The sequence below is a fragment of the Suncus etruscus genome, chromosome 6, assembly GCF_024139225.1.
Source record: "Suncus etruscus isolate mSunEtr1 chromosome 6, mSunEtr1.pri.cur, whole genome shotgun sequence".
NCBI classification, from domain to species: domain Eukaryota; kingdom Metazoa; phylum Chordata; class Mammalia; order Eulipotyphla; family Soricidae; genus Suncus; species Suncus etruscus.
The window spans coordinates 90,614,965-90,642,280 of NC_064853.1; the positions used below are offsets into that span (position 1 = coordinate 90,614,965).

Below are 27,316 nucleotides of genomic sequence, written 5' to 3' on the forward strand. Positions count from 1 at the left end.
ATCTTAACATATATTTGACAGTGATATAGATGTGACATTTCCAGTCATCATGAATTTAGCTTATACTGTGAGTTCTTTTGTAGATACATGTATCTCCTTAGCATTAAGTAATTTAGAGGATATCATAGTTATTAACAATGCTAATTATAAGCTTCATTGAAATCATCGGGTATGTTATATAACTACTGCAAATAATTGAAAGTTGTATTCTTTAAAAGGTAAATTGGAAAATATACAGCATTCAGCAAATTGAGCTTCTGTATTAAGGGACTAGACTATTATATTTTAAAATGTATAATTCTTTCCCTTTTAGTTGGCAGCCAGAACGCCAGGTTCCATTTAATGAAGTTAGATTACCGCCACCACCTGATATTAAAAAAGAGATTAGTGAAGGAGATGAAGTAGAGGTAGGTATTTATAAGTTTATTTCTACATGTCTATGTATTTTTGTGGGGAAATCTAGCAAATCTAACTTATTTGCTTTCTGTAGGTATTAACATTAGTTGTGTTATGTAGTAATGTTTAAAATTTGAATTCATAACTGGAATTCTTGTCTCAGGTCTACCTTGGTCATTTCTTTACAACTGAAACGAAAATTATTTTTGGGGGGCTGGAGCAATAGGACAGTAGGTAGGGTATTTGCCTTGCGCGTGCTTGACCTGAAGTTGATCCCCTGCATCCCATATAGACTCCAAGCTTGCCAGGAGTAATTTCTGAGTGCAGAGCCAGGAGTAACCCCTGAGTACTACCAGGTGTGACCCAAGCTTCCCACACCCAAATAATTTTATTTTAGAATTTAGGAAGATTTTTTTATTTTGATGTAAACATTTTATTAAGCATAAATACTCTTTTAGAGGAGAATATGGAAGGGAGGGAGGGAGAGAGAAATAAGAGAACAGAAGGAAATTTGTGTCCCAAATGGAGTTTCTAAGGCAATACATTTAAATGGCCTGTGTTGAACATGACACAGAACTGTGTGGTGCTAGCTCTTTTTTTTCTTTTTTGGTAAGTGCTCTAAAATTGGTTGTGTTTTATTCCTGCAATCTTTCTAAAAATTGGTAGATCTTTTTTTAATTATAGTGACCCTTAATGTAGTATATCATTTCATATTTTACTGAGTATAAGTATACTGTCTTGCTGATTATTCCAGAAATGTCTGGGAAATGTAGAAATAGAAAATGGAAAGAATAAAAAACTATTGGCTAGCAATTATAAAGCTGTTATACTTTGTGTATAATTCTCAGCCATGTTCTGTTCTGATCCCTCAGTTTTAAGTGGAAGATGGAATATTGAATTTTTTTTTTTCTCTGTATCTTAGTCACTTCTCCCCCTATAATCTCCTTTTGGATATTTGTCTTCAATTACATTTTTGATTTTTGTCATACCAGGAATTGAAACTGTAACTACACCTTATATAACTTCGTGTAGCTCCAGTGATAGTACAGTGGTAGGGCATTTGCTTGCCTTGCATGCAGATAACCCAGGACAGACCCAGATTCAATTCCCTGCATCCAGTATGGTCCTCCGAGCATGCCAAGAACAATTTCTGAGCGAAGAGCCAAGAGTAACCCCTGAGTGCCACTGGGTGTGTTCCCCCCCCCCCCAATTGTGATTGGAAGTAAATTCATAATGATTAGTTAGAGATAGAAAATTTCAGTTTTCATTTTTCCTCTAAGGTGATCATATATACTAATTATTTCTCTAAAGGAGTTGATAGTATTGAAGAGATAGTTTCAAATTTCTGTTTGGTTTATGTAGAGTGGTTGTAGGGAAATTGGAAATAAAGAACATTTATGAACATTGAACAGTACATACTTTGTCAGAAACTGTTCTGAGCTCTTTGCAGATAAATTCACATAATTGTGTTTCATTTTCTGAATTATTTTAAAACTGACTTTTTTGAATTCTCATTAATTGTTAAGGTGGAAAGCGAGAGAAATGGAGTACTTTCAGTCCCTGCCACTTTGAATTCAATTCCATTCTAAAATTCTGCTTAGATCTTAATTACTCTAAATTCATTGCACTTTTTCTCAGCCTCAAGCCTTGCCAGATTGTAGTTTTATAGTGTCATTTCTTCTGCTTTATACTTTTTAACATCTTTCATTTAGATGTTTATTTTAATATTCAGTTCACTTTCATCAGAAGTGGGTAGTAAGGAGAGCTTGATTGTATGTAGTCTAGATGTGTAGGTGAGATGTTTTTTGGGCTATTTGAGAGCATTTTCACTGACCGGATAGCAAAACATGGAGAAAAACAGTGGTAAACTGGCTTTTGAAAATTAATGTGAAATATTTATAATTTTTTTCTTTTGGAATTTCAATAAGGGAAAGTAAAGAACGGCAGTTTTAGAAATATAGGATTTAGAAAAGTGTGAGTTCTGTCAAGTATTTCGTAGCTTAGAATGCTAGCTAACATTCTAATTGTGTTCAATTTTAGTTCGGGAAGATATTTTCTGTTAGTTTCTGGAACAAAATATTGATGTGACGTGGAGTAATTTGAACACTGATTTCTATGGAGTCTATACTTTCACTTTTTGTTGTATAGTTTTGGCATTTGGATTTTGTGCCACATCCAGTAGTGCACAGGGGTTACTCCTGGCTTTGCATTTCGGAATCATAAAGGGGTCATAAGGGATGCTGAAGATCAACTTGGGATGGCCACATGCAAGGCAAATACCTTATAGTTGTATCTGATCTCTACAGATTTTTATTTTTTTTAATGATAGGCATACAAACCAGGACCCCCACTACATGCAAACCTGATACTTTTTTTCCTGCCCCCAAACCTGATACTTTTAATGAGATCTATTCCTTGCTCATATTTGAATAAAGAAGTAAATTCATTTAGGAAATGGGGGAGAGATGAGAAAGGGTGTTGGTGTGGAGGTGGGGGAAGGAGGCCTCAGAAGGGAAAAGAGGAGTTAAAAGAGGAAAAGAAACTGGTGCTGCGTCCATATGCAGTGCCAGGAATCAAAATCCTGTCAGCTACTTTTAAGATAAGTGCCTTGTTGTTTTATCTAACTCGATTTTTTAAAATATATTTAGGATTTTAATTTAATATGGGAAATTGATTGCACAGTATGATTTTAGTTCATGTCATTACTACTGTTTTCTGTTAGGTCACAATGTAACATTTGGTATTTAGATAGCACATATTGCAGACTATAAACAGATTGTTCCTGGATTTGATGCTTTGTTGTTTTTGGGGGGTTTATTTTTGTTTGTTTGAACAATTGAATCTAGGTTTCCAGCGTGCAAATTATGTGCTCCAGCCCTTTGGGCTATCTTCTTGGCCATAGATTATTTTTTGTTCGTTTCTGGACCACACACCCAGTAGTGTGCTCAGGGCGTAATCCTGACTCTTGCACCAGAATCAATCCTTGAAGGCTGGGTTGCTGGGTTCAGACGTGGGGTAGGATGCCTGCAAGTAAATGTCACATTCACTATACTATTGCTCCACTCCATCCATAGGGTTTCTTATTTTAATATAATATCTCTTATATGATCCAGAAGTCTCAGCAGCTGATAAATAGCTTTAGTCTTGAATTTAGTTTCCTTTTTAATTTTTTAACTTTTAAAACTGAAACCCAACTACAAACATGTTTATAATCATGGTGCTTTAACAAAGACACTATTACAATAAAAGACATTATTAATAAATCTTCATTCCATTTTCTTTTATTTTTTCTTCTCTTCTTCTTCCCTTCTCCTTTCTTATTCTTCCTCCTCCTCTTCTCCTTCTTTCTCTTCTTTTTTTGTTTTGGTTTTTGGGCCACACCCTGTGACGCTCAGGGGTTACTCCTGGCTATGCGCTCAGAAGTTGCTCCTGGCTTCTTAGGGGACCATATGGGACGCCGGGGGATTGAACCGTGGTCCGTCCTAGGCTAGCGCAGGCAAGGCAGGCACCTTACCTCCAGCGCCACCGCCCGGCCCCTTCTTTCTCTTCTTTTTCTTTCTCCTCTTCATTTTCTTCCTCTTCTTTCTCTTCCTTTTTTCTTGCTTTTTTCCTTTTCCTTCCTTTTTCTTCATTTTTCTTCTTTCACCTTCCTCTTCTACTTCCTCCTTTTTCTTCTTCCTCTTCTTCCTTTTCTCTTTTTATTCTTCTTCCCCTTTCTCAACTTTCACTTCTTTTTTTAACTTTCACTTCTTACTCCTTCCTCTTCTCACACTTTCTCCAACTCTCCTTAATATTATTTTCCTGGGTCTCTTGGACTCCAATTATTTCTATGTTGCTTCCATTGAGTTGATCAAAGACTTCTATTTTTATCTGCTCAAATATTTTGAGTAGTTTATTCATTGATCATTTGCCGTAAGGTTATTTTCCAATCTCTTCTGCTGTATGGAGTTGTTCTGCGTTTTAGCCTCTGGCTCAATAACCCCGTCCTCAGCTGTTTTCACTCTGCTGGAGAGGCTTTTCATTGAGGTCTTGATTTCATCTACTGAGTTTTTCAGACCTGTTAATTCTGTTTGGAGTTCTATCATTATGTTCTGTTCAGCTCAGTTTATTCTTGCTTTGAGTTCTTTGAGCATCCTCCATATTAATACTCTAAACTCCTTATCTGAGAGGCATTTCAGGTCATCTTCCCCATTGCAACACTTGTATAGTGGTTTTTACTATGTGCTGTGCTGGGGTTTGTGGATTAGAAGATGTGCACAGCTGCAGATTGGCTGTTCTCTTCTGGCTCCACCTTATTGGATGGGCCCCTTACCTGATTTAGACCCTGGAGATTGTGTTCGATGGTGTCTTCTTGGCTGTCTTGTGCAGAGAAGCAGATAGGGAGCAAGGCAGCAGTTCTTTATAATGGCTCTCTTGTGCCCAAACACACGATCAGCACCCATTGGGTGGGGCCTTTACCAGTTTGGGCCCTGGGGATTGTGTTCAATGGCGTCTTCTTGGCTGGCTTGTGCAGAGAAGCAGAATGTTAGTTTCTAATGAAGCACAATGTAAGCACATGGTTAAGGTTTTGTATCAGTCTGCATTTTTTATTTGGAAATTCTGAGAAACAGGAGGGGGAGGGGAGAGGAGAGAGGAGGAGGAAGGGGAGAGGAAAAGAGAAGGGAGGGGAGAGAGGAGAGAGATATAGGGGGGAGGCGGGGAGAGGGGGGAGAGAGGTGGGAGAGAGAGAATGTGGGCTTCTTCAAGAGGAGAGATTTTCACTATACATCCTAAAGTGAAAGGATGAAAGCATAAAAGTACACATCTCGAAAGAGGAGATATAGGAAACATGTAGGTGCTTCAGGTTTTCAACTCTTACAACTTCAGGGACCCGTCTTTGAGGAAGGGAAAGATGACTTTGATATGATAATAAGTTTAGAATACAAATGATGCAGGAAAGACTTTTTTCCATTAAATTCTTCAAACATTTTTATAGATTATTGTGTGAGATTTCTATTCTTATGGATTGAATTTCCTGTGGCTTACTGGACATTTTAGTACTCATGCTTGGCTATTTGAGGTTCACCTTTTATTCAGCTTCTAAGACTTACATATAGTTCTAGATCATAAATTTAGGTCATTGTTGAGTAATGACCTCAAGAAGATACTGTATGTGTTGTATATGGTTTGCTTACTTTCCAACTAAACCTGTTTCTTCATTGATGATAATGAGACAAAGTGGATATTTGAGATTACTTTGTCTATATATTAAAATGTTTAGTAATTAGCCATTGTGATTAAGTATTCAGTTTAATGGCTAATAATATTTAAAACTTGTTGAAAATGTTGAATTTTTTTTTCTTCTTGGTATTCACATTCTGTTTGTGGTTTGAAAGGCATAGTGAGACATAATATAAGTGGAAGTCTGGTAATCTTAGCAGCCAGGGGAAGTTTAACTCAGACTTTGGTTGTATGTTTAAAGTCTGTGTGACATTATCTATATTATAAAGTCTGTGTGACATATTTATATTTGACTCGGACTTGGTTGAAGGACTCTTGAAATACACTTAGGAATTTGATTCTTCATATTCCACCGTTTACCTTATGAAAACTAGTCTTTTTTTTGTTTGTTTGTTTTCGGGCCACACCCATTTGATGCTCAGGGGTTACTCCTGGCTAAGCGCTCAGAAATTGTCCCTGGCTTGGGGGGGGAATCATGTGGGACACCGGGGGATCGAACCATGGTCCTTCCTTGGCTATCGCTTGCAAGGCAGACACCTTACCTCTAGAGCCACCTCGCCAGCCCCCAAAACTAGTCTTTACTATGAGAAATTAGTCTTTAGTCTGTATCATGTTATCTTTGAGTTCTCATATGGGTCTTTTTATTTAAATCTTTTAAAACATTTCAAAAAACATTGTGATTTACGAAGTTGTTCATAATAGAGTTTTAGGCATATGATGTTCCAAAACCAGTACCCTCCTACTCCTCCCCCTCCCCTACACCAATCTTTCCAGGTCCCTTTCTACCTTTCATATTCATGGGCACCCATATCTCATTCTTGCTTAGATTTGAAAGAAGCTTGGAATACTAGAGCAGTAAATGCCATTCCTTTAAAATGTGAATTGCTCCTTCAGAATACTTTAGAGGGCACAGAGAGATGGTACATTTGCCTTATATATGTCTGACTTGGGTTCGATCTTCCTCTTCTCATACTGTGCTCCGGATACTGCCAGGCATGATTCCTGAGTATAGTCAGGAAAAAGCTCTGAGCATTGCCCAGCATGGTCTCAAACGCTCCTATATCCCCCTCACTCCCAAAAGTTTGGAAATTTAAGTAAAATCTGAAAAATGTATTTTCTATGCTGTTCAGTGACAATTACTAAGTAAATTTAGTAGTCAACATTTGAAACATAGATTAGGACACAGTTTTAGTGCTAAGTTTTAAGAGTATACAAGATAACATTCTTTCTTCCCTTTTGGATCATGCCCTACCAGTGTTCAGTGCATATTTTTGATATAGTTCTTAGAGGGAGAACATGTGATACTGTTGAAGTCTATGAAGTGTACACACTAACTGGTGCAGCTATCACCAGTACACTCCCTTTTTGTAAAGCATATAACTGGACCCACACAGAACTTTCTTTTTTGGGGGGAGGGTGGATAAAGTAGGATAAAGTAGGAGGGTGGATAAAGTATCATTCAAAGGCTAATTCCTCACTCTATATCTAGTAGTGCTTACTACTATCTAGTGCTTACTAGATAGAAGCAATGCTTATATCTAGGGAGGGTCATGTATTTAAAATTTAACCCGGGCCTCTGCCATGTAAATTTTGACTTAGACAAACCTATTATCTCCCTAGTCCTAAATTCTTACTTTTGATTCAGGCTCATTTTAGGTGACTATTTTGATTCAGGCTCAGGAACTTAGGTTACTATTTGGACTACACCCAGTGCTGCCCAGGGGTTATTTCTAGTCTTGGCACAGGAATCTCCTCGAAGGCTTGGGCACCATAAGGGATGCCAGGAATCAAACTTGGGTGGGCCTTGTGCAAGGCAAAGACCCTACTGGGTGTGCTATTGCTCGGGCCTCGTCTGTGAGAATAGTTTTGACTTTCAGTGATAGACTTATTAAATAAATTTACAGTGATGAATTTAACTATAAACTAAAGTTCAACGTTATATCAAAGAAGTCTAAATGATTAGTTATTTTTGTAGGTTAACTCTTAATAGAACAGCTTCCTATATAAAGCAAAGCTTATAGGGGCTGGAGTGATAGTAGTACAGCAAGTAAGGTGCTGCCGTGCACCTGGCCAACTTGGGTGTGATCCCCTGCATCCCATATGGTCCTGAGTCAAGAGTAAGCCCTGAGCACTGCCTGATGTGACCCAAAAATAAGAAAACTATGTTTAAAAATAGAAATAGAGGGGCTAGAGCGGTAGTGCAAGTGGGTAAGATGGATTGCAGTTCGAACCCCCAGTGTCTCATATGGTTCCCCCAAGCCAGGAGAGATCTCTGAGTGCTTAGCCAGGAATAACCCCTGAGCATCACTAGGTGTGGCCCAACACCCTCCCCCCATTAGAAATAGAACAAATTTATTTAGATAAATGGGTCAATCCCCTTCTCAGTATATCATAAACTTGGTTCTATTCAGTATAGGTCACCAAGAGATAATTCTATGCTTAGCTGAATTCTTTCTGTGGTACTTTTTTTGGCGGGGGTGGGGGGGTCACACCCGGTAGTGCTTAGGGGTTACTCCTGGCTTTATGCTCAAAAATCGCTCCTGGCAGGCTCTGGGGACCATATGGGATGCTGGGATTCGAACCACCATCCTTCTGAATGCAAGGTAAATGCCTTACCTCCATGCCATCTCTCCAGCCCCATCTTTAGATGAACATTTTTCTCCTTTTAGGTCCCACATACAGCAGTGCTTGCTTCCTACTCCTCCTCAGTAGTACTTTAGGGACTTAGGTGGTGCTGAGGATAAAATCAGGATCAGCAGTTTGCAAGTCAAGTGCCTTATCTCCTTATCTCTGGCCCCTTTGTTGTTTTAGGTTTTTGTATCATTCTCTGTTGCATGAGCATCCACATCCTTCATATCATGCTGAAAATCATTCCAGGGCATCAGGCATCTAAGACATGTGCTGTAGCACTTGAATCATACCCTTTGGTTTTTGGGCCACATCTAGTGGTAACAAGGCTTTATTCCTGGCTCTGCTTAGAGATTACTTCTGACATTGCTTAGGAGATCACATATGGTGCCAGTAATTAAACACTTATTGGCCACATGCATTGCAAGTGTCTTATCCAATAGTTTATTGTCTATCTTGACCCCCTTTGATTTTTTAATCTTCCATTTATGAGGAAATAGTAGTAATCATATCATTGATAATTTTTATTGTATTATACTTCAGATTTTTAGAGAAATAAGAATAAAAGAATAGTGGTTTTATTAGTTAAATTATTTTGGTTTTTGGGCCATACCTGACAGTGCTCAGGCTCTGAACTCATACCTAACTTCTTACTGTCTTAGCGGACCTATGGGGGGAGTGCCAGGGATTGAACCCAGGCCTGCCATATGCAAGCAAATGCCCACCCCACTGTACTAACCCTTTATTCCCCAAATAGTTCATAAATATTTCGATATGCTAAATTCAAAAATTTTCTCATACTTTTTATGATTTTGGTAATACATGCATCTTTGTTATTTGGTGCTAAAGTATTCATAAAGCTTGAAAGCTAGACTTTCTAAATACATGAAAAATAAAATATATGTTTAATATGGTAGGGTAATTCTTTCTTGTTTGGGGCCACACCCAATGATGTACTCAGGAATCACTCATGGCAATGTTTAAGGTTGTGTGTAAGGCAAACTCCCTACCCACTATACTATCGCTCTTGTCCCATATATATAACCTTTTTGTTTGGGGCCATATCCCATAGTTCTTGGGGGACTATTCTCAACTCTGCTCTTTGGGACCCCTGCCTGTACTCAGTGCCAGGGCTCAAAGTGAGGCCTCCAGTTAGGGAAAACCTGTGCTCAGCCCATTAAGCTATCTTTGCCTCATAATTAATAAAATTTAGCTTATTCTGTTTATCTTATATGAATATAATACATTTTCTTTTAGAGCACACTATCCCAGCACCATGGGACTTGCCTTTAGAGGTGTTTGGATATAGATCTGTGTAGTACCTGTGATGGAATATGCAAAAGCATTTAGTCCATCTTTTTAGCCCCAGAATATGAGAACTTAAGAATATTTTGGTGACTTTAATGTTGAATGGAGAGCACTAAATGTTACATCATTTTAATATTTAGACACCTTGATTAACCAATTAAAAGTTTATCCTCATTTTTTTTTACTTCTGTTTTTAGTCACTTTTGCACACAAAGCTACCTTTGGCATTTGTTCAGTTAAACTATCAGTTTTGGTGTAGAAATATCATAAAATATGAAAGAATACTGTCATGTATTCATGACATTCATGAAATGGGATGATCCAGATTCTTACTATAGGATTTTATATGATGGTATCCCATTTTAACGATTAACTGGGTCAGAATATTAATTTTTTTCCTTTCCTCATTAAAACTGTATTTGGGAAATACTTATCTAGGATGTTGTCAGTGAAGATTGTTAGGCATTGTTCATAAGAAAGTTACATTATTTAGATTGCTGTTTTCTATGTCTTTATGTCTTTTGATTTCTGATAATTATCAAAATTCTCTGTAGATTTTTTCTTTTTGTAATTATGGGTGAGGAAAAAGAATTTGACACCCAATTCCCTTACCTGTGTTGCTAGGATTCTAATCCAGGGCTTCTCACATGTAAAACAGATACTCTTAACTCTGAGCTACGTTGCAATCTCCCAAGTAGGAGTTCTTATTTAGTAATAGTCAAAATGTAATGTAAAGGATGGTGTTTATTTTTATTTGTGATTTTAGTGCCACACCTAGCAGTGTTCAGAAGTTGCTCCTGGAGGATTTGGAATAACTATAAAATGCCAGGGATTGAACCCAGGCCATCATCATGCAAGGCAAACATACTAGCCACTGTCCTAGCTTTCCAGCCCCAAGAATGATATTAGTCGTTTTGATGTAAATGAAAGTAATTTCAAGATACTTATTTATAAAGCTACCTTTGATTAATAAAAAGAACACCTGGTATCAAGATGATGACATTCTGTTTTAAAAGCTGTAAATATGCCAAATTTTTGTGTGTGGGGGGGGAATCTTAAATAAGGATAAATATTATCAAGTAAATTTGTTCAAAAGAAGTGCTAGATTAAAATTGAGTTCATTGGAACCTATTACAAGAACACGTTCTCCCCTCCCCCTCTGACCTTTCTGTTTTTTATGATAGCTTTTTCAGGGGGGGGGGGAGTAGCTTTTTTGGTGGTGCTCAGGGATCACTCATTGCTGGTTCTGGGGAACCATGTGGGGATCTGGGGTTCAAACTTGGGTCAGTCACATACAAGGATGTTACCCTCTGTCAGTCACTCTGGCCCTGTTTATTAATAGCTTTTGTTTTAAGCAGTTGTATATAATAAGTTGGCCCTATTTGGATATTTTACTCATTTATTCCACCACCTCCAATCTCAGATTATATGTATAAAGTTTCAGGCTTTTACTATATGCGCATAAGATTTTGTCATTTCTAATTTATACTTATGTCATGGTAGATTTCCCTGGTTATCTCTTTAGGGTAATCTTAATTCCTACAATGAGGATTTGTGTGGGTACTTGTTTCTTCTACTGTGCTTTCCCCTTATTTCTCATTTATTATAAGTATACCTACAAGCTGCTGTATTCTTTGAAATACTAATTTGAAAGATAACTGTTTTTTAAAACTTTCTGAGAGGTAATAGTACAACTAGTTATTATATTTTCAAAGCATATGTCCAGAGTAATGTGAAAAAAATTTTAAAGATAGGTTTTATAAGACATCTCATTAGGTCTTCAATATATATCATTTATTTTGATCCCACTCAATAATTTTTATGTATTTGATTCAGATTTCTCAAGTGATCAAAATGTCATGTCATATAATGAAGGAGTGGTTTTATCTTTAAAAAAGAAATTTGGTTTATTTTCTGAAAATCACAATTTTATCATTTTATAAGTGATGGTAATAGATCTTTTGGGATGAATGACTAAGTATTTAAACCTTTACTTTCAGGTTTATTCAAGAGCAAATGATCAAGAACCATGTGGATGGTGGTTGGCTAAAGTTCGAATGATGAAAGGAGAAGTAAGCAATGTTAAATACCTGCTTTGTGACTTATTTCCAGGAAAATATTCCAGCTCTTAGTTTTGATTATAAAGTGCTCTTCAGAAATAAGTTCATCACTGCAAGCATTCATCAGACCTTTACTTTTTATTTGTGTCCTGAATTTTCAAACATCACAGCTGCTCTTGAGTGATGGATGATACAACACAGACAAGTGAGGGCTCCACCAAAGTTGATGTTTAAAAGAATCTGTTCTCTATAGTTTAGGCAATTCAGGTTAATGTAACTAAACTATGCTTAGTATTTGCCACAGTGGCTAAGTCATTTGAGGTAACTAGATTTTCATTTAAAACTAATTATTTTTCCTTCAGATGGGATTTTTAAAGTATTTTGATGTCTTTTAGTTTTATGTCATTGAATATGCTGCTTGTGATGCTACTTACAATGAAATAGTCACATTTGAACGACTTCGACCTGTCAATCAAAATAAAACTGTCAAAAAAAATACCTTCTTTAAATGCACGGTGGATGTTCCTGAGGATTTGAGAGAGGCGTGAGTAATTGTGTTTACTATTTAATTGCTTTGGGAGTGATGAGGGTTTTTAGTGTTAGAATTATTTTTCCATAGCCAATTATAATACCTGATGGAAAATCTAATAAAATATTTTATTGGCTGGTATAAAATTGAATTACTGAATTAGTATCATAGTTGTCCTCTAAAATATATTGTTTAGGTTTTATACATGAATTAATTTCTCCTTAGGTGTGCTAATGAAAATGCACATAAAGATTTTAAGAAAGCAGTAGGAGCTTGCAGAATTTTTTACCATCCAGAAACCACACAGCTAATGATACTGGTAAGATCATTTTTATTTTTAAACATATAATGGATATGTTAGGTATTTTTAATTAAACATTTTCAAAGATCAAGGCTAAATTGGTATGTTTTGTGTATATTAGTATGAGATAACATTTTTGGCAGTTACAATTCAATTTTTTTTTTGTGGGGGGGAGTGGTCACATCTGGTGACTCCTGGCTATGTGTTCAGAAATCATTCCTGGTTCACTCCTGGCTAGGGGGGACCATATGGGACACCAGGAATCAAACCAGGCCTGTGCTAATCTACCGCCTGCAAGGCAAACACCCTACTGCTGTACTATTGCTTCGGCCCCAAAATTTAATTTTTTAGTCTTCAAAATAATATGAATATATCATAATGATTTAATATATGGGATCCTGGATTTTCCTCATAATTTTAATTTTAATTTCTTCATAATTTTAATATCAGATGTAAATAATATGGGGGAAATTTAGAAAGAAAATAGAATTACTTTGGAGAAAGGACACCAAGTGAAAGTATAAAGTAGATACTTAAGTACAAAGTTCTTACTATTTTACCTTAAAAATGATTTTTTTGGGTGTAACTAACATGTTTATTTATAGTCTGCCAGTGAAGCAACTGTGAAAAGAGTAAATATATTAAGTGACATGCATTTGCGAAGTATTCGCACCAAATTGATGCTTATGTCCAGAAATGAGGAAGCCACTAAGCATTTAGAAGTAAGTGGATTTACTCTTGTGTCATTTATTTCTAAGTATACAAGATTCCTGTCTTAAAATATTTATTATTAGATATGATAATTAGAATTTGTTTTTGGCTAAACATGGAATCCTGTCTTTAGGGAATTGATATTGATAACTCTTTTTTTCTATCACTGTTCTCAAACCATAATCTTTTATTTTGTTTGCTTTTGGGCCACACTCAGTGGCTCTTGGGTTACTCTTTGCTCTGTACTCTTGGCAGGTACAGGGTTATGGGATGCTGGAGATTGAACCTGGGTTAACCACAAGTCCCAAGGTCTTACTGCTGTACCCGCTGTGCTATCTCCTGGCCCCATCAAGCCATAATCTTCTTTTATTTTTGCTAAATGCCTAAGGTCTCACCCCTTTTGCTATCTTGCTGCTGAGTTGTTGTTTTTTTAATCACCCTTCCCTTTTTAACTATCATGGCATTTTTTTTCATGACATATTTTTTTTAACTAGTTCATGCCAACAGCTTAGATGAGTGGAGGACATGTGTAACCAGTAGTTTTATAGAGTCTGCTATTGCTTCTCTGTTTTCAAAACTATTCTTTGCTGTTCAGACTATATAGAAATGGCTCTCCCTGTTCTGAGCCATTCCCTAATACACAGACAACTCCCTATTTTAGATAATTTGAGTTTTGTTTCCTCTGAAGGATGTATTTATATTCCCTTTTATATTTATATTCCCATGCTATTTGACAAGTTGCAAACAACATTGTAAGATTTAAAATCAGAAATATTTGAATTGGGGGATTGCTTTTATTAGTAATTCAAAATTACTAAGTATTATATGTCTATTTTAGACTAGAATAATTTGTATTGTTTGTATATATCACATTTTTGGTCATTGATCAAGGGTTTATGGATGTGTATGAACTTTTTTGGTGTATGAACTTCTAATTTATTTAAATAATAGAACTAATTTACTTTTTACTAGTGCACAAAACAACTTGCAGCAGCTTTTCATGAGGAATTTATTGTACGAGAAGATTTGATGGGTCTGGCAATAGGAACACATGGTAGTAATATACAGCAAGCTAGGAAGGTTCCTGGAGTTACAGCTATTGAACTAGATGAAGATACTGGAACATTTCGAATCTATGGAGAGGTTAGTTGTCTATACCATTTTGGGTAACTTAATATTTGTTAGATCTAAGAAAATGTAGGCTCATTAAGCCTATTTTCATGTATTCAAGGTGCATTGGAGAAAAGATTGAGAAAATGAAAGAATTTAGTGTGAACTTTATGGAAATTTTTAACTGCTTCTCTACCTAATTTTATGTTTAGTAAAATAACTTTAAAGTATTTTTAAGTACTTGCTTGCCAAGCATGGCTATTTTATATCCTGTAAATTATTGTATTATATATTATATCCTATAATACTATATATATAGTATATATGTTTATAGAATAGCTTTCTCTGATTTATGGTAAAGGATAACGATACTTTTTCTGAAAAATAATTCATACTTTATATTGAAAACATTTTGCACAGGGGGGTTGATTATTACAAGTCTTTCCAGAGGCAAAAGGAAATCTGTTGGTAAAATTTTTATTTCTGTAACCTTTGGAAGTAAGGGGCCGGAGCGATGGCCTAGTGGTAGGGCATTTGCCTTGCCCCGGCTGACCCAGGACGGTCCTGGGTTTGATTTCCAGCATCCCATATGGTCCCCTGAGCCAGATGATTAAGACAAAAGGCCCTGGAGTCATTTTAATTGTTCCTATACCACTTTTTGGGTGAGTCCTTTCTGTGCTTTGACATCTCAGTAGCACTTACACAATTTAAACTTCAAAAAAAAAATCTTTTAAACATGAAATGAGTCTGTTGTGTTTCTTTTTTTAAAAAAATATTTTTACTTAAGCACCATGGTCACAAATGTGCTTGTAGTTGGGTTTTAGTCATAAAAAGTACACTCTTCCCTTTACCTATGCCCCATCCCCCCACCCCATCTGCTGCCTGTCTGAGACAGGCATTCTATTTCTCTCACTCATTACCATTTGTGTTGATAGTTACTAGTGTAGTTAAATCTCTAACTTCACTCACCAATTTTTGAGGTTAACTTCATATCATGGGCTGGTTCTTTCAAACATTATCTCTGGGTATGATTACCATACTGTCTTTTAATTTTCTTAAATCCCACAGATGAATGAAACTATTCTATCTATCTCTCTCCCTCTGACTCATTTCACTCAGCATAAGTTTCCATGTCCATCCACGTATTGCCTATACCACTTTGGACCTGGGAAAAGTGACAACTACCCTGCATAATTCTTTATAAAAAGAGACTAGCAATAGTGTTTACCTTCTAGTTTATAAGGATAAATGTTTTTAAAATTTATGTTTATGGTGTAAATTATTGGTCAATAACAATGACTTATAGTTACTAAGAAACAGATACTAAGAACATAGTAAACTGAGACAATTGTATGATAACCTTTAGAAAGTCTTTAAAAATTGTATCCATTAGAAATTAAAAGCATAATGATTGCATTGCTATTTTAAAACTGCTTTTTTTGCAAAGACCAAACAGTTGACCATTTGGGGGGGGTTGCTTTTTTAACATTTACCTGGAGAATTATCAGTACATCTTGGCAGTCTGAATGGGCATATTGGGGATTGGAAAAAATGTGACCAGTATAGGTAACTAGTAAATGCTACTACTTGTTTTCTCAGGGGTTTAAAGGAAATCTTAGAGATGTCTATACTTTAATTCTGATAGTACTTTTACTTTAATCTTTAAACGATTACTCTTTGATTTTATTAAGTACTTAATGAATTACATGGCATAAATATTACTAGAGCAGAGAGCTCCATACTTTGTCTACTGCCTACCTTTTCAGAGAGGAAATTACTTGGCTACTCCCCCTCCTTTTCTCTTCTAGCAAACAAATAGAGTCCCTTTGATTGCACCTCAGGCTACTTTAACAACATACCAGGGTCTCATAGTTTGGGAATCTCTTAATCTTTTTCAACTATTGTTTCTTTCCAACCTTCTTCCTTCCCTTGACCCATCTTATTTTACAAGGTTGACCCCACCCCCACACAAGTCTTATGCCACTGCCTCTTCCCTCCCACACCCCCAAGCCTCCTTAGAATGGCCTGGGGCCCCACAGGGTACTGTATGGCTATCAGTTGAGTAATTCTGTTCCATAGGACTGATAGATCTTATACTGGGTCATAAACATATTTTTCTCACTCCTTGTGTTTTTGGTTTGGGTTGTGGATGCTTTCAGGTTTGAAGAATTTCACATTTCTTTTCCCTCTCCCATCTACAGAGTGCTGATGCTGTAAAAAAGGCTAGAGGTTTCTTGGAATTTGTGGAGGATTTTATTCAGGTTCCTAGGAATCTGGTTGGTAGGTAATTTAAATTAAATGTTGATTAAGTTAAATGTTGAAGTCACTAAATTGGAAATCATTGCGTGTCTTGGCTAGATGGAATATCTGGATAACACTTGTATGACCTAGAGTCCTAAATCGTATACAACTTGCATCGTGATCTGTATTTATTTTTGAAATGAAGTGCCTTTTTTTTTTTTTTTTTTGGTACAGGGGAAACCCACTAATAGCTCATATTTATAATAATTTGTATTGAGATTCTTCTTAAGACTTTTCCTTCCTTGGATTTTTTCTTTTATTCTGATACCTTTTAATCATTCGTGTATCCATCAAAATTGCCATAAGTACTTTTTGAGAAGGTGTTTGTGATAATTTTTTTCTTTTGTTTAGTGCAGAAGAAAAAGTAACAGTGGATTAAAAATAGGGTAATAAACTTCTACACCATAGGCCCTGAATAAATAATAATTGGTTGTTGCAAAGGCATAGCATAAGGTAAGAAGTCATGGGTAGGAGAGAAGACTTGTTGATGAGAGGAGGTTTCACTATTAATTTTGGACACCAGTAACAGAAATATTTTACCCATGGATTATAAGTGACGAGTTTTAATTTCAACGCTGTAAATCATTCTAGTGTTTTAGTGTGGGATGAGTTGCTTTAATATCTCTGCATGTTATTTGTCCTTTTATTTTAAATACTGTTTGAGAAAATAGAAGTTTTGATGTTTTAAATACCCAAATGATTGTCTAAGATATTGAATATACAGTTGAGCATCAACATAAAGTATTTAAAATTTACTAGGAGAATGAGTTTTGTCCCCTTTTGTAGCTCTTTTGTGTGTATATGTCTGGGGGTTGTAGTTCCCCAGCCATAGTCAGTGGTGATCAGTCCAGCATCTGGTTCTGTTCCGTCTGGCAGTGCTTTGGGGCCAAATGCTTAAACTAGTCAAGATTCACATGTAATGGCAAGTGTCTTAGCAAGGCATATGTCTTTCTTGCCCGCCCTCTTTGTTCTTAATATAGTAGGCTCCTGGGCTCCATTCACACATACTCATTTTTTTGTTATAGGTTTTTTTGAACAAATCCTGAAAGCGGGAGTGGGAAATTTTAAAAAGATCATTTTGACTAGTGGCAAGTAGTGTATTATAGGCTATACCACAAGAATTTGAAGTTTGTGATATTTATCTATTTCTGCTTCTGTCTAAACATTCAACTAGGTATGATACATTTCCAGTTTAGCATCTTTTTGGTGGTATATGTGGGGGAGGTCATATATGAAAAGCATTCACTCTAGAACTGAACTTCACCCCTGTCTCTAAGTAAGCTTTTTAAAGTTAGTTTTTGGAAATCATTCTTCTATAGACTGAATTGCTGTAGAGATGTTAAAATCTAATGTATGGTAATCTTTGTGCAAATTAATCAATACTAAGAAAACAATGCTACTAAATTGCTAACAAATCAATTTAAGGGCTGCTTTTGAAATTGATCCCCTATGTTTATTTAAATACGAATTACTATTATGAGCACTAACATTGGTTGTTGCTTTTATAATTTAACTTAGGTTTCTTCACTTGTAAAAATGATTTGGAGGTGAGTGTGTAGGGATCCAGGGCTCTTTATAAACATTCAGTTCTATAGCATATAGCCCTGAGTTTCGGCAGAAGTCAAATTTTTAAAAGTAAAATTGAAGTTTTTCCAGAAATAGAAGAGGGAAGATATATTTGTTGTTCTGTGGTTGTATGTGTTTATTTGTGTAAGTGTGTGTGTGTGTGTGCGCGCATTTGTGCATTTGTCCTTTTGGTGACTTGGGTTGTTTTAGTCCTTATTTCAAGGAAATTTACATTACACTGATATTTTGGTAAAATAGTTAAAAATTGGTGTCTGCCCATAGTTATCAATATCCCTTTAAAATACTTTATGGATGGAGTAGTCTTGAAAGCAGTACATTCTTAGTCTAATGAGAAAACACTGAGGAGCAAGAGGGAATGAGGATCACTGGTGGGTAAGTTTTGGAGATTCCTTTACACATTCGGTTCCAAACATTTTCGAATTGACCACCATTCCTCTGCCAAATCAAAAGATGTTTTACTGCGTGAACTTTTATTCTACTTTGTAAACAGTGATTTGAAATGAATCGAAACCTTTCACATCTTAGAATCCTTCCTTAATCATAAAATATTGTTTCTTCAACATTTTATGCTCATGCTCAATTTATACTACAGGTCTGCTTCAATTTGTCAGTATACTTTGGAATAAAACTATGAAAATGGTCAATTAAAATAATAACTGTCTCTGGTGGGACAAATAAAAGTTGCAGGTAGGTTCCTGCCAAGGACCTCAGACGGTGATGGTATTCACTCTGCTGGTATAATTGAGAGAAGGAAGGGGCAGATCTTGGGTGAGGGAATATGGTATATCTGATTTGGTTTTCCCAGAAAGATTCATTTTTTTTTTAGCAGAGTCATAGATGGAGTTGCCGCTTGTGTTTCAGTGTATTAACAGTAAGGATTGCTTTATATGGTGCTACTGGGACTTCTCAAAAGAATACATATCATGTAAATTAACTGTTCTCTGTTTTAAACCCTGATGCTTTTAACTTTAAATAAAAAGTTACTAATGGGGATGAAGATTTGAGTGTAGGAATAGAAAATTTTGAACTTATTATTGTATTGGCCAGCTTATTATTATTATTATTATTATTATTATTATTATTATTATTATTATTATTATTATTATTATTATTGTTCCCTGATTTTACATAATGTAAAATATTTTTCTCAAGCATCCAATAGAAACAAATTTCATTGCAACCAAACTTATTAAAAAAAATAGGTTGCTTGGGCCAGGGTGATAGCACAATGTTAGGGTATTTGCCTTGCATGTGGTTGATCCAGGACAGACCTGGGTTCGATCCCTGGCACCCTATATGGTCGCCCAAGCCAGGAGCAACTTCTGAGCACAGGAGTAATCCCTGAGTGTCACCGGGTGTGGCCCAAAAACCAAAATAAAGAAAATAGGATGCTGATTTAAGTTTTTGTTTTTGCTTTAAGAAATTTTTTAGTTTTGGCTTGGTGCTTGGGATCACTCCTGGCTGATTCCTGGCTGTTTTGGAGGCTAGTTCCAATGATTAACCCCAATGTCCTGAATACTAACATGTACTCTGACCCAATGAGCTATTTTTCTGGTTTTGCTGACTTTTTTTAAAGTAAATTGCAGGTGGTGATTTAATAAAAGGAATTTAATGAAAATACAGTATTGTTAACTTAATAAAGGTATTTTGTATAGTTAGATTGTATATTTCTGTTAGTAACTAGTATTTTCTAATGGTAAAAGAGCTTTAATTATTGACAGACCAGTTGATGATTTGCATTTTATGTCATTTTATAGCATTTGAGTTAGAGCAAGAGTGAGCATACCATATATGTGATGCATACTACTATATAGCTGTGGAGTACATTATAAATTGTAAAATGTAATTACACATATTTTGCTAAGGAAATATTTTAATGGTAGATCTTCAGTCACAGGTATCTAAATTGGTTTTATTATATAGAAAATGACATGATTAATGTCATTCATTTTATTTCAAAAGTATAATAAATGTTTTGAAATGAGTTCGACCTGAAATTTCAAAAATATAGAAATCGTGTAGGACCTACTTTGAATTGTTTCAATTTTCAGAACTTTTTAATATGAGCAGTCCCAGTTAATGTTTCTGAATAAGCATTAAAGCTCTACAGTATGTTTTAGATTTAACTAAGTAAAGTGATGGAGGTGGAACTTTGCCTTTTTTAAATAATTGATAGCACATCAAGGTTTTTGATGTTGAGAGGTAATGGCAAGTTTTAATTTAGTATATATCTTTATTTTTTAAAGGAAAAGTAATTGGAAAAAATGGCAAAGTTATTCAAGAAATTGTGGACAAATCTGGTGTAGTTCGGGTGAGAATTGAAGGGGACAATGAAAATAAGCTCCCAAGAGAAGATGTAAGTATTCAGACAGTTTAATTGCTTTTTTCATGTTCTTTTCTGGGTTAACATTTTAATTTGTTCATTAGCTTTGGAAACATATTTGGTTAGCTGATTACCACTGATTTCTTGAAATTCTCTTCCTTAGAATATTACTTTCCCGATGTCATTAAAAAAAATCTGAACCTTAAATTCTGTATTGGTTCTCAGTATTTTATTAAAATTTTTTAATACTAAAATCTTTGAGAACAAAAAGCTGTAGATTTGATACCCTCAACAAATGTTGTAATTTACTGTTAACATTTGCTATTATAGTCTAAGCATTTCTTACTTGTAATCTTTTAAGCTTTTATGTTGCTAGTAATTCTATTTATAGCTTTTATAACATTCATTTGTGGGTGATGTGGGGTTTTGTCTATACCGAGTAATAGAGATTTAAAGATTGTTACTCCTGATTTTGTGCTTAAGGGTTTCTGGCAGTGCTCCAGGGCCATGTAGCATCAAGAATGTCAAAATTTCACTTTGAACGTGAACCTAATCTTATTGTTGAGCTATATCTCTGGCCCCTGAAATTTGTCAATTTTATCACCTGTTGAGCTTGTCCACATTTCTAACTCTTCATAAATCATTCAAGGACTTCTGAACTTTGTGGCATCAATGACGAACTTTGTTTATGCAGTGTAACCTTTTAAATTTGTATACACTAGTAGAAGATTATGATTTTCTCCAGAGAAAGAGTTGTACTCGGAGACTTTGGTTTTGCACTGATTAGTGTTCAGAGAGTTAGTTTATTGTCTACTTTAAAAAGTATTTTTTGTTTTGTTTTTGAGCCACACCAAGCAAAGCTTGGGTTACTCTTGGTTCTGTGCTCAGAAATTATTCCAGTCAGACTCAGGGGGCCATAGGGAATGCCAGGGGATCGAACATGGGTCGGCCGCATGAAGGGCAAATGCCTTATCTGCTGTGCCATCCCTGTAGCTCCAATATAAATATTTTATTGAATCACCGTGAGATACACACTTAAAAGTTGTTCATGATTTTCAGTTTCATAATTTTACTGAGTACATGTTAAAAGGAAAATTGGCACACAGAATAGCCTCTGTATCAAGTGTTTTTGTATGGATTTTTATGTATTCATACCTAATGAGATAGCTTCTTCTTTTCTTAGTCATAAGTATACACTTAAAAACTGAGGGCTAGGGGCCAGAGATTTTTTTTTTTTTTTGGGCCACACCCAGCGATGCTCAGGGGTTACTCCTGGCTATCTGCTCAGGAATAGCTCCTGGCAGGCATGGGGGACCATGTGGGACGCCAGGATTTGAACCAACCACCTTTGGTCCTGGGACGGCTGCTTGCAAGGCAAACGCCACTGTGCTATGGGGCCAGAGAAATAATAGAGTCAATAGGCCATTTACCTTGCGTGTGGTTAACCATAAGATCCCTGACACCCAAATTATCCTCTGAGCACTGCCTGAAGTGATCCCTGAGCTGGACCAGAAGTAAATCCAGAGCACAGTTGTGTATAGCCCAAAGTTGAAAATTTAAACAAGGGCTAGTAAGATAGCCAGTATGCTGGGGCTCATGATTGATCCTCAGAACTGAGCACTACTTGGAATAACCTTAGGAGCACAGTGTTTGGGCTGACCCTCAAACAAATGAAGGCTATAGTACATGTAGGAACCTAGTTTTAATTCCTGGCACCAAATTAATGGTCTTATGATCACTGACTCCTGAAGGGCTGCTGGATTTACCCTTCCCAAAAGTCAAACAATAAAAAAGTCTTAGATTTATACAATTGTGTCTCATGACTCATAATGTTATTTTCAGTGATTTCATCCTACATTGCTTCCAAAAATGCTGTAAATCTCAACTTCTAGTTAAAGAAATAGCATCCTTCTCATTTTTCCAGATTTTTAAGATAAGAGTTAAGGGACCAGAAAGGTACAGTGAGCATCAAGTGCCAACCTGGGCTTGATCCTCTTTGCCATATGAACATTGCTAGGTGTGACCCAAAAACAACAAATAGAATTAAGATTGATGGCCTATTTAAAATTGTCACTGCCCCCATTTTTATGTAATATAAAATATAATCGTATTCTCTTAATCATAGGCCCACTACTTGAAGAGTAAGGTGTTTAAGCCTGAATCATTAGATTATGCATGTGCATTCTTGGTTAATACTAACATCCAGATTTTCCTTAGTTTTAGCCTATTGCTGTGTACTATATAGTCAGCATTTTCTGGTAATTTCCTCTCTCAGATTGTCTTTATAAATAAGAACTTAATATGTTTTATGATTGTAGTTGTTATGGTTATCACTATCTTATCCCATAGTTGAAGAAACTATGTACAGAAAAAACTTAAGTACAGAAACCAAGTAGATGATGTAAATGAATAGATTGGAATATGTAGAGGAGAAGTGGTGGGTGCCCTTCTATAAAAAGAAGTATGCTATTTTCTTTTGAGTGTCATGTGTAGGATGTATGCATTAGGAATTGCTTTATGTTGTGATATTTTTAGAATAAGCTGAAAGCTGGAAATAGTATTCAATTTTTAGTTTTAAAACATTGCATATTAAAACCCGTAAGTTGATGTTGGTATATCTGTGACTACTGAAACTTTTCTTTTCTGTCGGGCCACATCTGGTTGTGTTTGGGTCTTGCTCCTGACTCTCTTTAACCAGGATTCACTTCTGGTAGTGCTTAGGTGTTTGGGTGCGGTGCCAAGGAACCCTAGTTGGTTATGTGCAAGGCTATGTGCATTGCCTAGCCAACATCCACTCTTAGCATTTTAACCTCTCCACATTTACTAGGTTTTTACAACTCATTTATTTTGAAGTCTGATGAGTGACCTCTGCGAGATGACCTTTTCTGTCAATATTTCATAGCAATTATTTTCTGTAGTTAATGATAGTCTTTCAGTCCTATATTTTGTTTTCTGTCTTTAATATATTCATAATCTTTGATTTTTGAATATATTTCAAGTCAAGTGATCAAATCTGAATTAAAGTATTTGTCTTTCTTCACTAGTACTATGAATTTTATAGAATAGGACTTGATTAAAGATTAGTTTATTGGGTCTTTGGGATGCATTTAGCAATGCTCAGATGCTACTCCTGTTATTTGAGGTTTACTCCTGGTGGTGTGTAGGCATCATGAGTTGCTGATGATCAAATCTTTGCTTTGTGCTTACCAGTCATTGCTTTAGCTCTTTTGTTTTTGTGGTCTTTTTTGGCTGAGGAGGGTGTCATATTCTGTGGCATTTTTCTTCTGCTTAGTAATCATTCCTAATGGAGCTCAGGGACCATTTGTGGTACCTGGATTGAATCAAAGTTAGCAGCACGCAAGGCAAGCACCTTACTTTTCTATATTATCGCTTGTTCCTGCTTTAGGTCTTTTGACCTTCCAGCTCTTAATATTTCACTCCAGTTATTTGGCTAGAGCTTTTAAATGTTTTAGATTTGATGTTTCTTACGGGGAGAAGAGACCATAACTCTGGAACAGGATTTCATGGACTACTTTCATCAGTTTAACCTATTTGTCTGAATCAAACCTAGAGCTACCATAAGCAAATCCCTTCTGACCTGGGTTGGCTGTGTGCAAGCGCATACCCTAGCTGTTGTACTATCACTGCAGCCCCAATGTTTGAGTTTTTAAGTTTAAAGTTAAATATTTTGTTATGTAAGAAATAAAACTTGTCTGTCTCCTTTATTTTTCTATTTTGCTTAATAGATTATTTTAGTCTGTTTTCAAGTTACCCCTTTTTCCCTCATGGTACACTTAAACAGGACTTGAGCACAAATTCAGGAATGGATTTGTTAAAACAGAGGGTATGTGGGATAAGATAAAAGTTCTTTAGATCTTGTTAATTTTCATACATTCTTAGTAGCAGCATAAAAAATTCTGTAGTTTTTTACATTTTTTGCCAATTTTGAAAGAAATCTTCTAGCAGGGATCTGGGGCTATTTCTGATGTTACAAGCTTGACTATTTGGTGCTTGGCTCCATGGTTTTTTTCTAGCCTGGCCATATTGGGGACTAAACAGTGCTACTGTCTTTGGTGGTGATTCTGGGTCACATGGCATTGGGGGGGGGGTTAATTCTGAACTTCACTATACAAGGTAAGCTCTCTAGCTTTCTGAATTTATTCCCTGTCACTTAGACCTTTGTTAATGCCATTCCAAAAGAATGTGTGCATTAACCTTATGTCTTATAGGACAATTTGGGATTTTTTTTTGCATTATTATTCTTTTTGCACTGAGTTTTAAAATGTTTTGTATTTTAATGAAGTTTTCATGCTTCACATTCTACCTGATATGATATATATATATTATATTATATTATATTATATTATATTATATTATATTATATTATATTATATTATATTATATTATATTATATTATATTATATTATATTTTTTGCAAGGCAAACATCCTACTTGTTTACTGTTAACTCCTGTCTTTATAGTCACTACAGGTCTCTATTCTTAACATCTCTTTTTTTTGTTTGTTTGTTTGTTTTTTTGGGTCACACCCGGCGGTGGTCAGGGGTTACTCCTGGCTGTCTGCTCAGAAATAGCTCCTGGCAGGCACGGGGGACCATATGGGACACCGGGATTTGAACCAACCACCTTAGGTCCTGGATCGGCTGCTTGCAAGGCAAACACCGCTGGGCTATCTCTCCGGGCCCTCCTTAACATCTCTTAACATCTGCCTGGGTGCCCTTTATATTTAATTTCCTACATCTAGAATGAACTGTTTAGATTTTTAGAAGATACATTTGAAAGAAATCATTGAGCATCTTTATGCAGAATTATTATTTTGTTTTGGGGCTTACCTGGCATTGCTCTTGAGCTGCTCCTGACTGTTCTTGGGGTCTTGGGGTTATAAAAGCAATGCTTGGTATTGAACTCAAGCCTCACATATGTAAAGGATGCTATCATCCCAATGAGTTATTTCTCCAGCTTATCACATGTATCATCTAATTTACATGGGTTGAGCACTTCCTTGCATGTGTGTAAAGTCTCTGTATTTGATCCACGTTACCCCTTTCACCCCAAATTCATTCTCTCTCTCTCTCTCTCTCTCTCTCTCTCTCTCTCTTTCTTTCTTTCTTTCTTTCTTTCTTTCTTTCTTTCTTTCTTTCTTTCTTTCTTTCTTTCTTTCTTTCTTTCTTTCTTTCCTTTCTTTCTTTCTTTCTCTCTCTCTCTCTCTCTCTCTCTCTCTCTCTCTCTCTCTCTCTCTCTCTCTCTCTCTCTCTCTCTCTCTCTCTCTCTCTCTCTCTCCCTCTCCCTCCCTCTCCCTCCCTCTCCCTCTCCCTCTCTTTCTTGATTTATGGGGTCACACCCGGCAGCGCTCAGGGTTCACTCCTAGCAGGTTCGGGGAACCATATGGGGATGCGGGTTTCGAACCAATGACCTCTTCTGCATGAAAGGCAAACGCCTTACCTCCGTGCTATCTCTCCTGCCCCCACCCCAAATTCTTAAAGCCAATTTGTTGGAGTAACTCCTGTCAACTGAATTGTAAAACCAAGAAAAAAAGGAAGCAATGAAATTGAATTTGGTTTTTACTCTAATTTTCACTTTGTTGGTGGTGCCAGGAATTGAATCCATGGCTTCAAACATGAAGAACCAATGCTGTACCACTGAGCTATAGCCCATTCCTGCATTTACTTAGAATTGATTCATTTTTCTTAACCAGTAGGAAGCCGGAAATGTTTCTTTTAATAAAGAAAAAAATTCTTTTAATTCCTTTTTTAAAACTTTACTATTCAATAATTAAACTTATGTCTGTTTTAATCTTTCTATGTATGCATGCGTATTCAGACTCTGCATGCAAGGCATGATCTACCACTGAGCTATATTCCTAGTCCTTTGATTTGTTTTACTACAAAGTAACTTAAGTATTTGCCCCCCCCCCACTAATCCTTTTATTTTGCATTATAAATATTTGTATTCTGCAATTATACTTGAAACACTTTTGATAAAACATTTAGATCTGAGCATAGGGTTATTAACCAGATTAGTAGATTCTTATTTTATAAAAGCATTTTCACTGAAGATGATATGTTTAACTGGAAATTTATATGAGTTTGAAATTTTGGTGAGGGGTCCGTTGTTTTGGAACACATTTAACATGGTAATTGAGGTTACTTTCAGTGTTGTCCAGGGAACCTTTTGTGGTTTTAGGGATTTTACCTGGGCCTCCTCCTGCGTGCAATACATTATCTCCAGTTTTGAATATGTACCCAGCCTGAAGAAATTTTTCTAACTTTTTAAGTTTGATGGGAATTGATTTTATCAGTATAGTACATTAGTACAGAAATATATTTCTATGGTTTCCCCCCCCCCCCCCCCCCAGTGGTTCTCACCTGGGCACCACTCAGCAGTATTTTCCTTGTCAGACAGTGGTTCAGTGCGAGGACCCAAGGCTGAAATGCTGCTTGGACATTGTGGTGAATATTATAAATGTAATATGAATATGATAGTCAAATATTTTAATATCAAATTATTGCTATTTAACAACTCATTTTTTAATTTTAAGCTTAGTATGCATAAAATGCCATGTGTTTTGGAAACTTCTAATTTATATGTCATTTAGCTAGACCTTTATTATAAAACATTGTTTATATTTTGTGTTTTCTTACAGGGGATGGTTCCATTTGTATTTGTTGGCACTAAAGAAAGCATTGGAAATGTTCAAGTTCTTTTAGAATATCACATTGCCTATTTAAAGGTTTGTAATCTCATTTATATCATTGTTGCTTCAAGTGTTAGAAACTTTTTCTCTGGAAATTATATATTTTCTAAGTATTCTGTTCTTCAGTTTT

The 27,316-nt window shown here is 35.9% G+C and overlaps 1 protein-coding gene across 6 annotated transcripts in view; it reads left to right on the forward strand.

The window, feature by feature from the left end:
- Positions 1-27,316, forward strand: part of FXR1 (FMR1 autosomal homolog 1) — a 67,662-nt gene that overhangs the window by 22,531 nt on the left and 17,815 nt on the right. For all 6 annotated transcript variants that reach the window (XM_049775848.1, XM_049775849.1, XM_049775853.1 and 3 more), the window contains exons 3-11: positions 314-407; positions 11,553-11,624; positions 12,008-12,156; positions 12,367-12,460; positions 13,048-13,164; positions 14,126-14,296; positions 16,465-16,543; positions 20,398-20,507; positions 27,136-27,222. In XM_049775848.1, the coding sequence (XP_049631805.1) occupies positions 314-407; positions 11,553-11,624; positions 12,008-12,156; positions 12,367-12,460; positions 13,048-13,164; positions 14,126-14,296; positions 16,465-16,543; positions 20,398-20,507; positions 27,136-27,222 (973 nt within the window). The remainder of the gene's footprint in view (positions 1-313; positions 408-11,552; positions 11,625-12,007; positions 12,157-12,366; positions 12,461-13,047; positions 13,165-14,125; positions 14,297-16,464; positions 16,544-20,397; positions 20,508-27,135; positions 27,223-27,316) is intronic.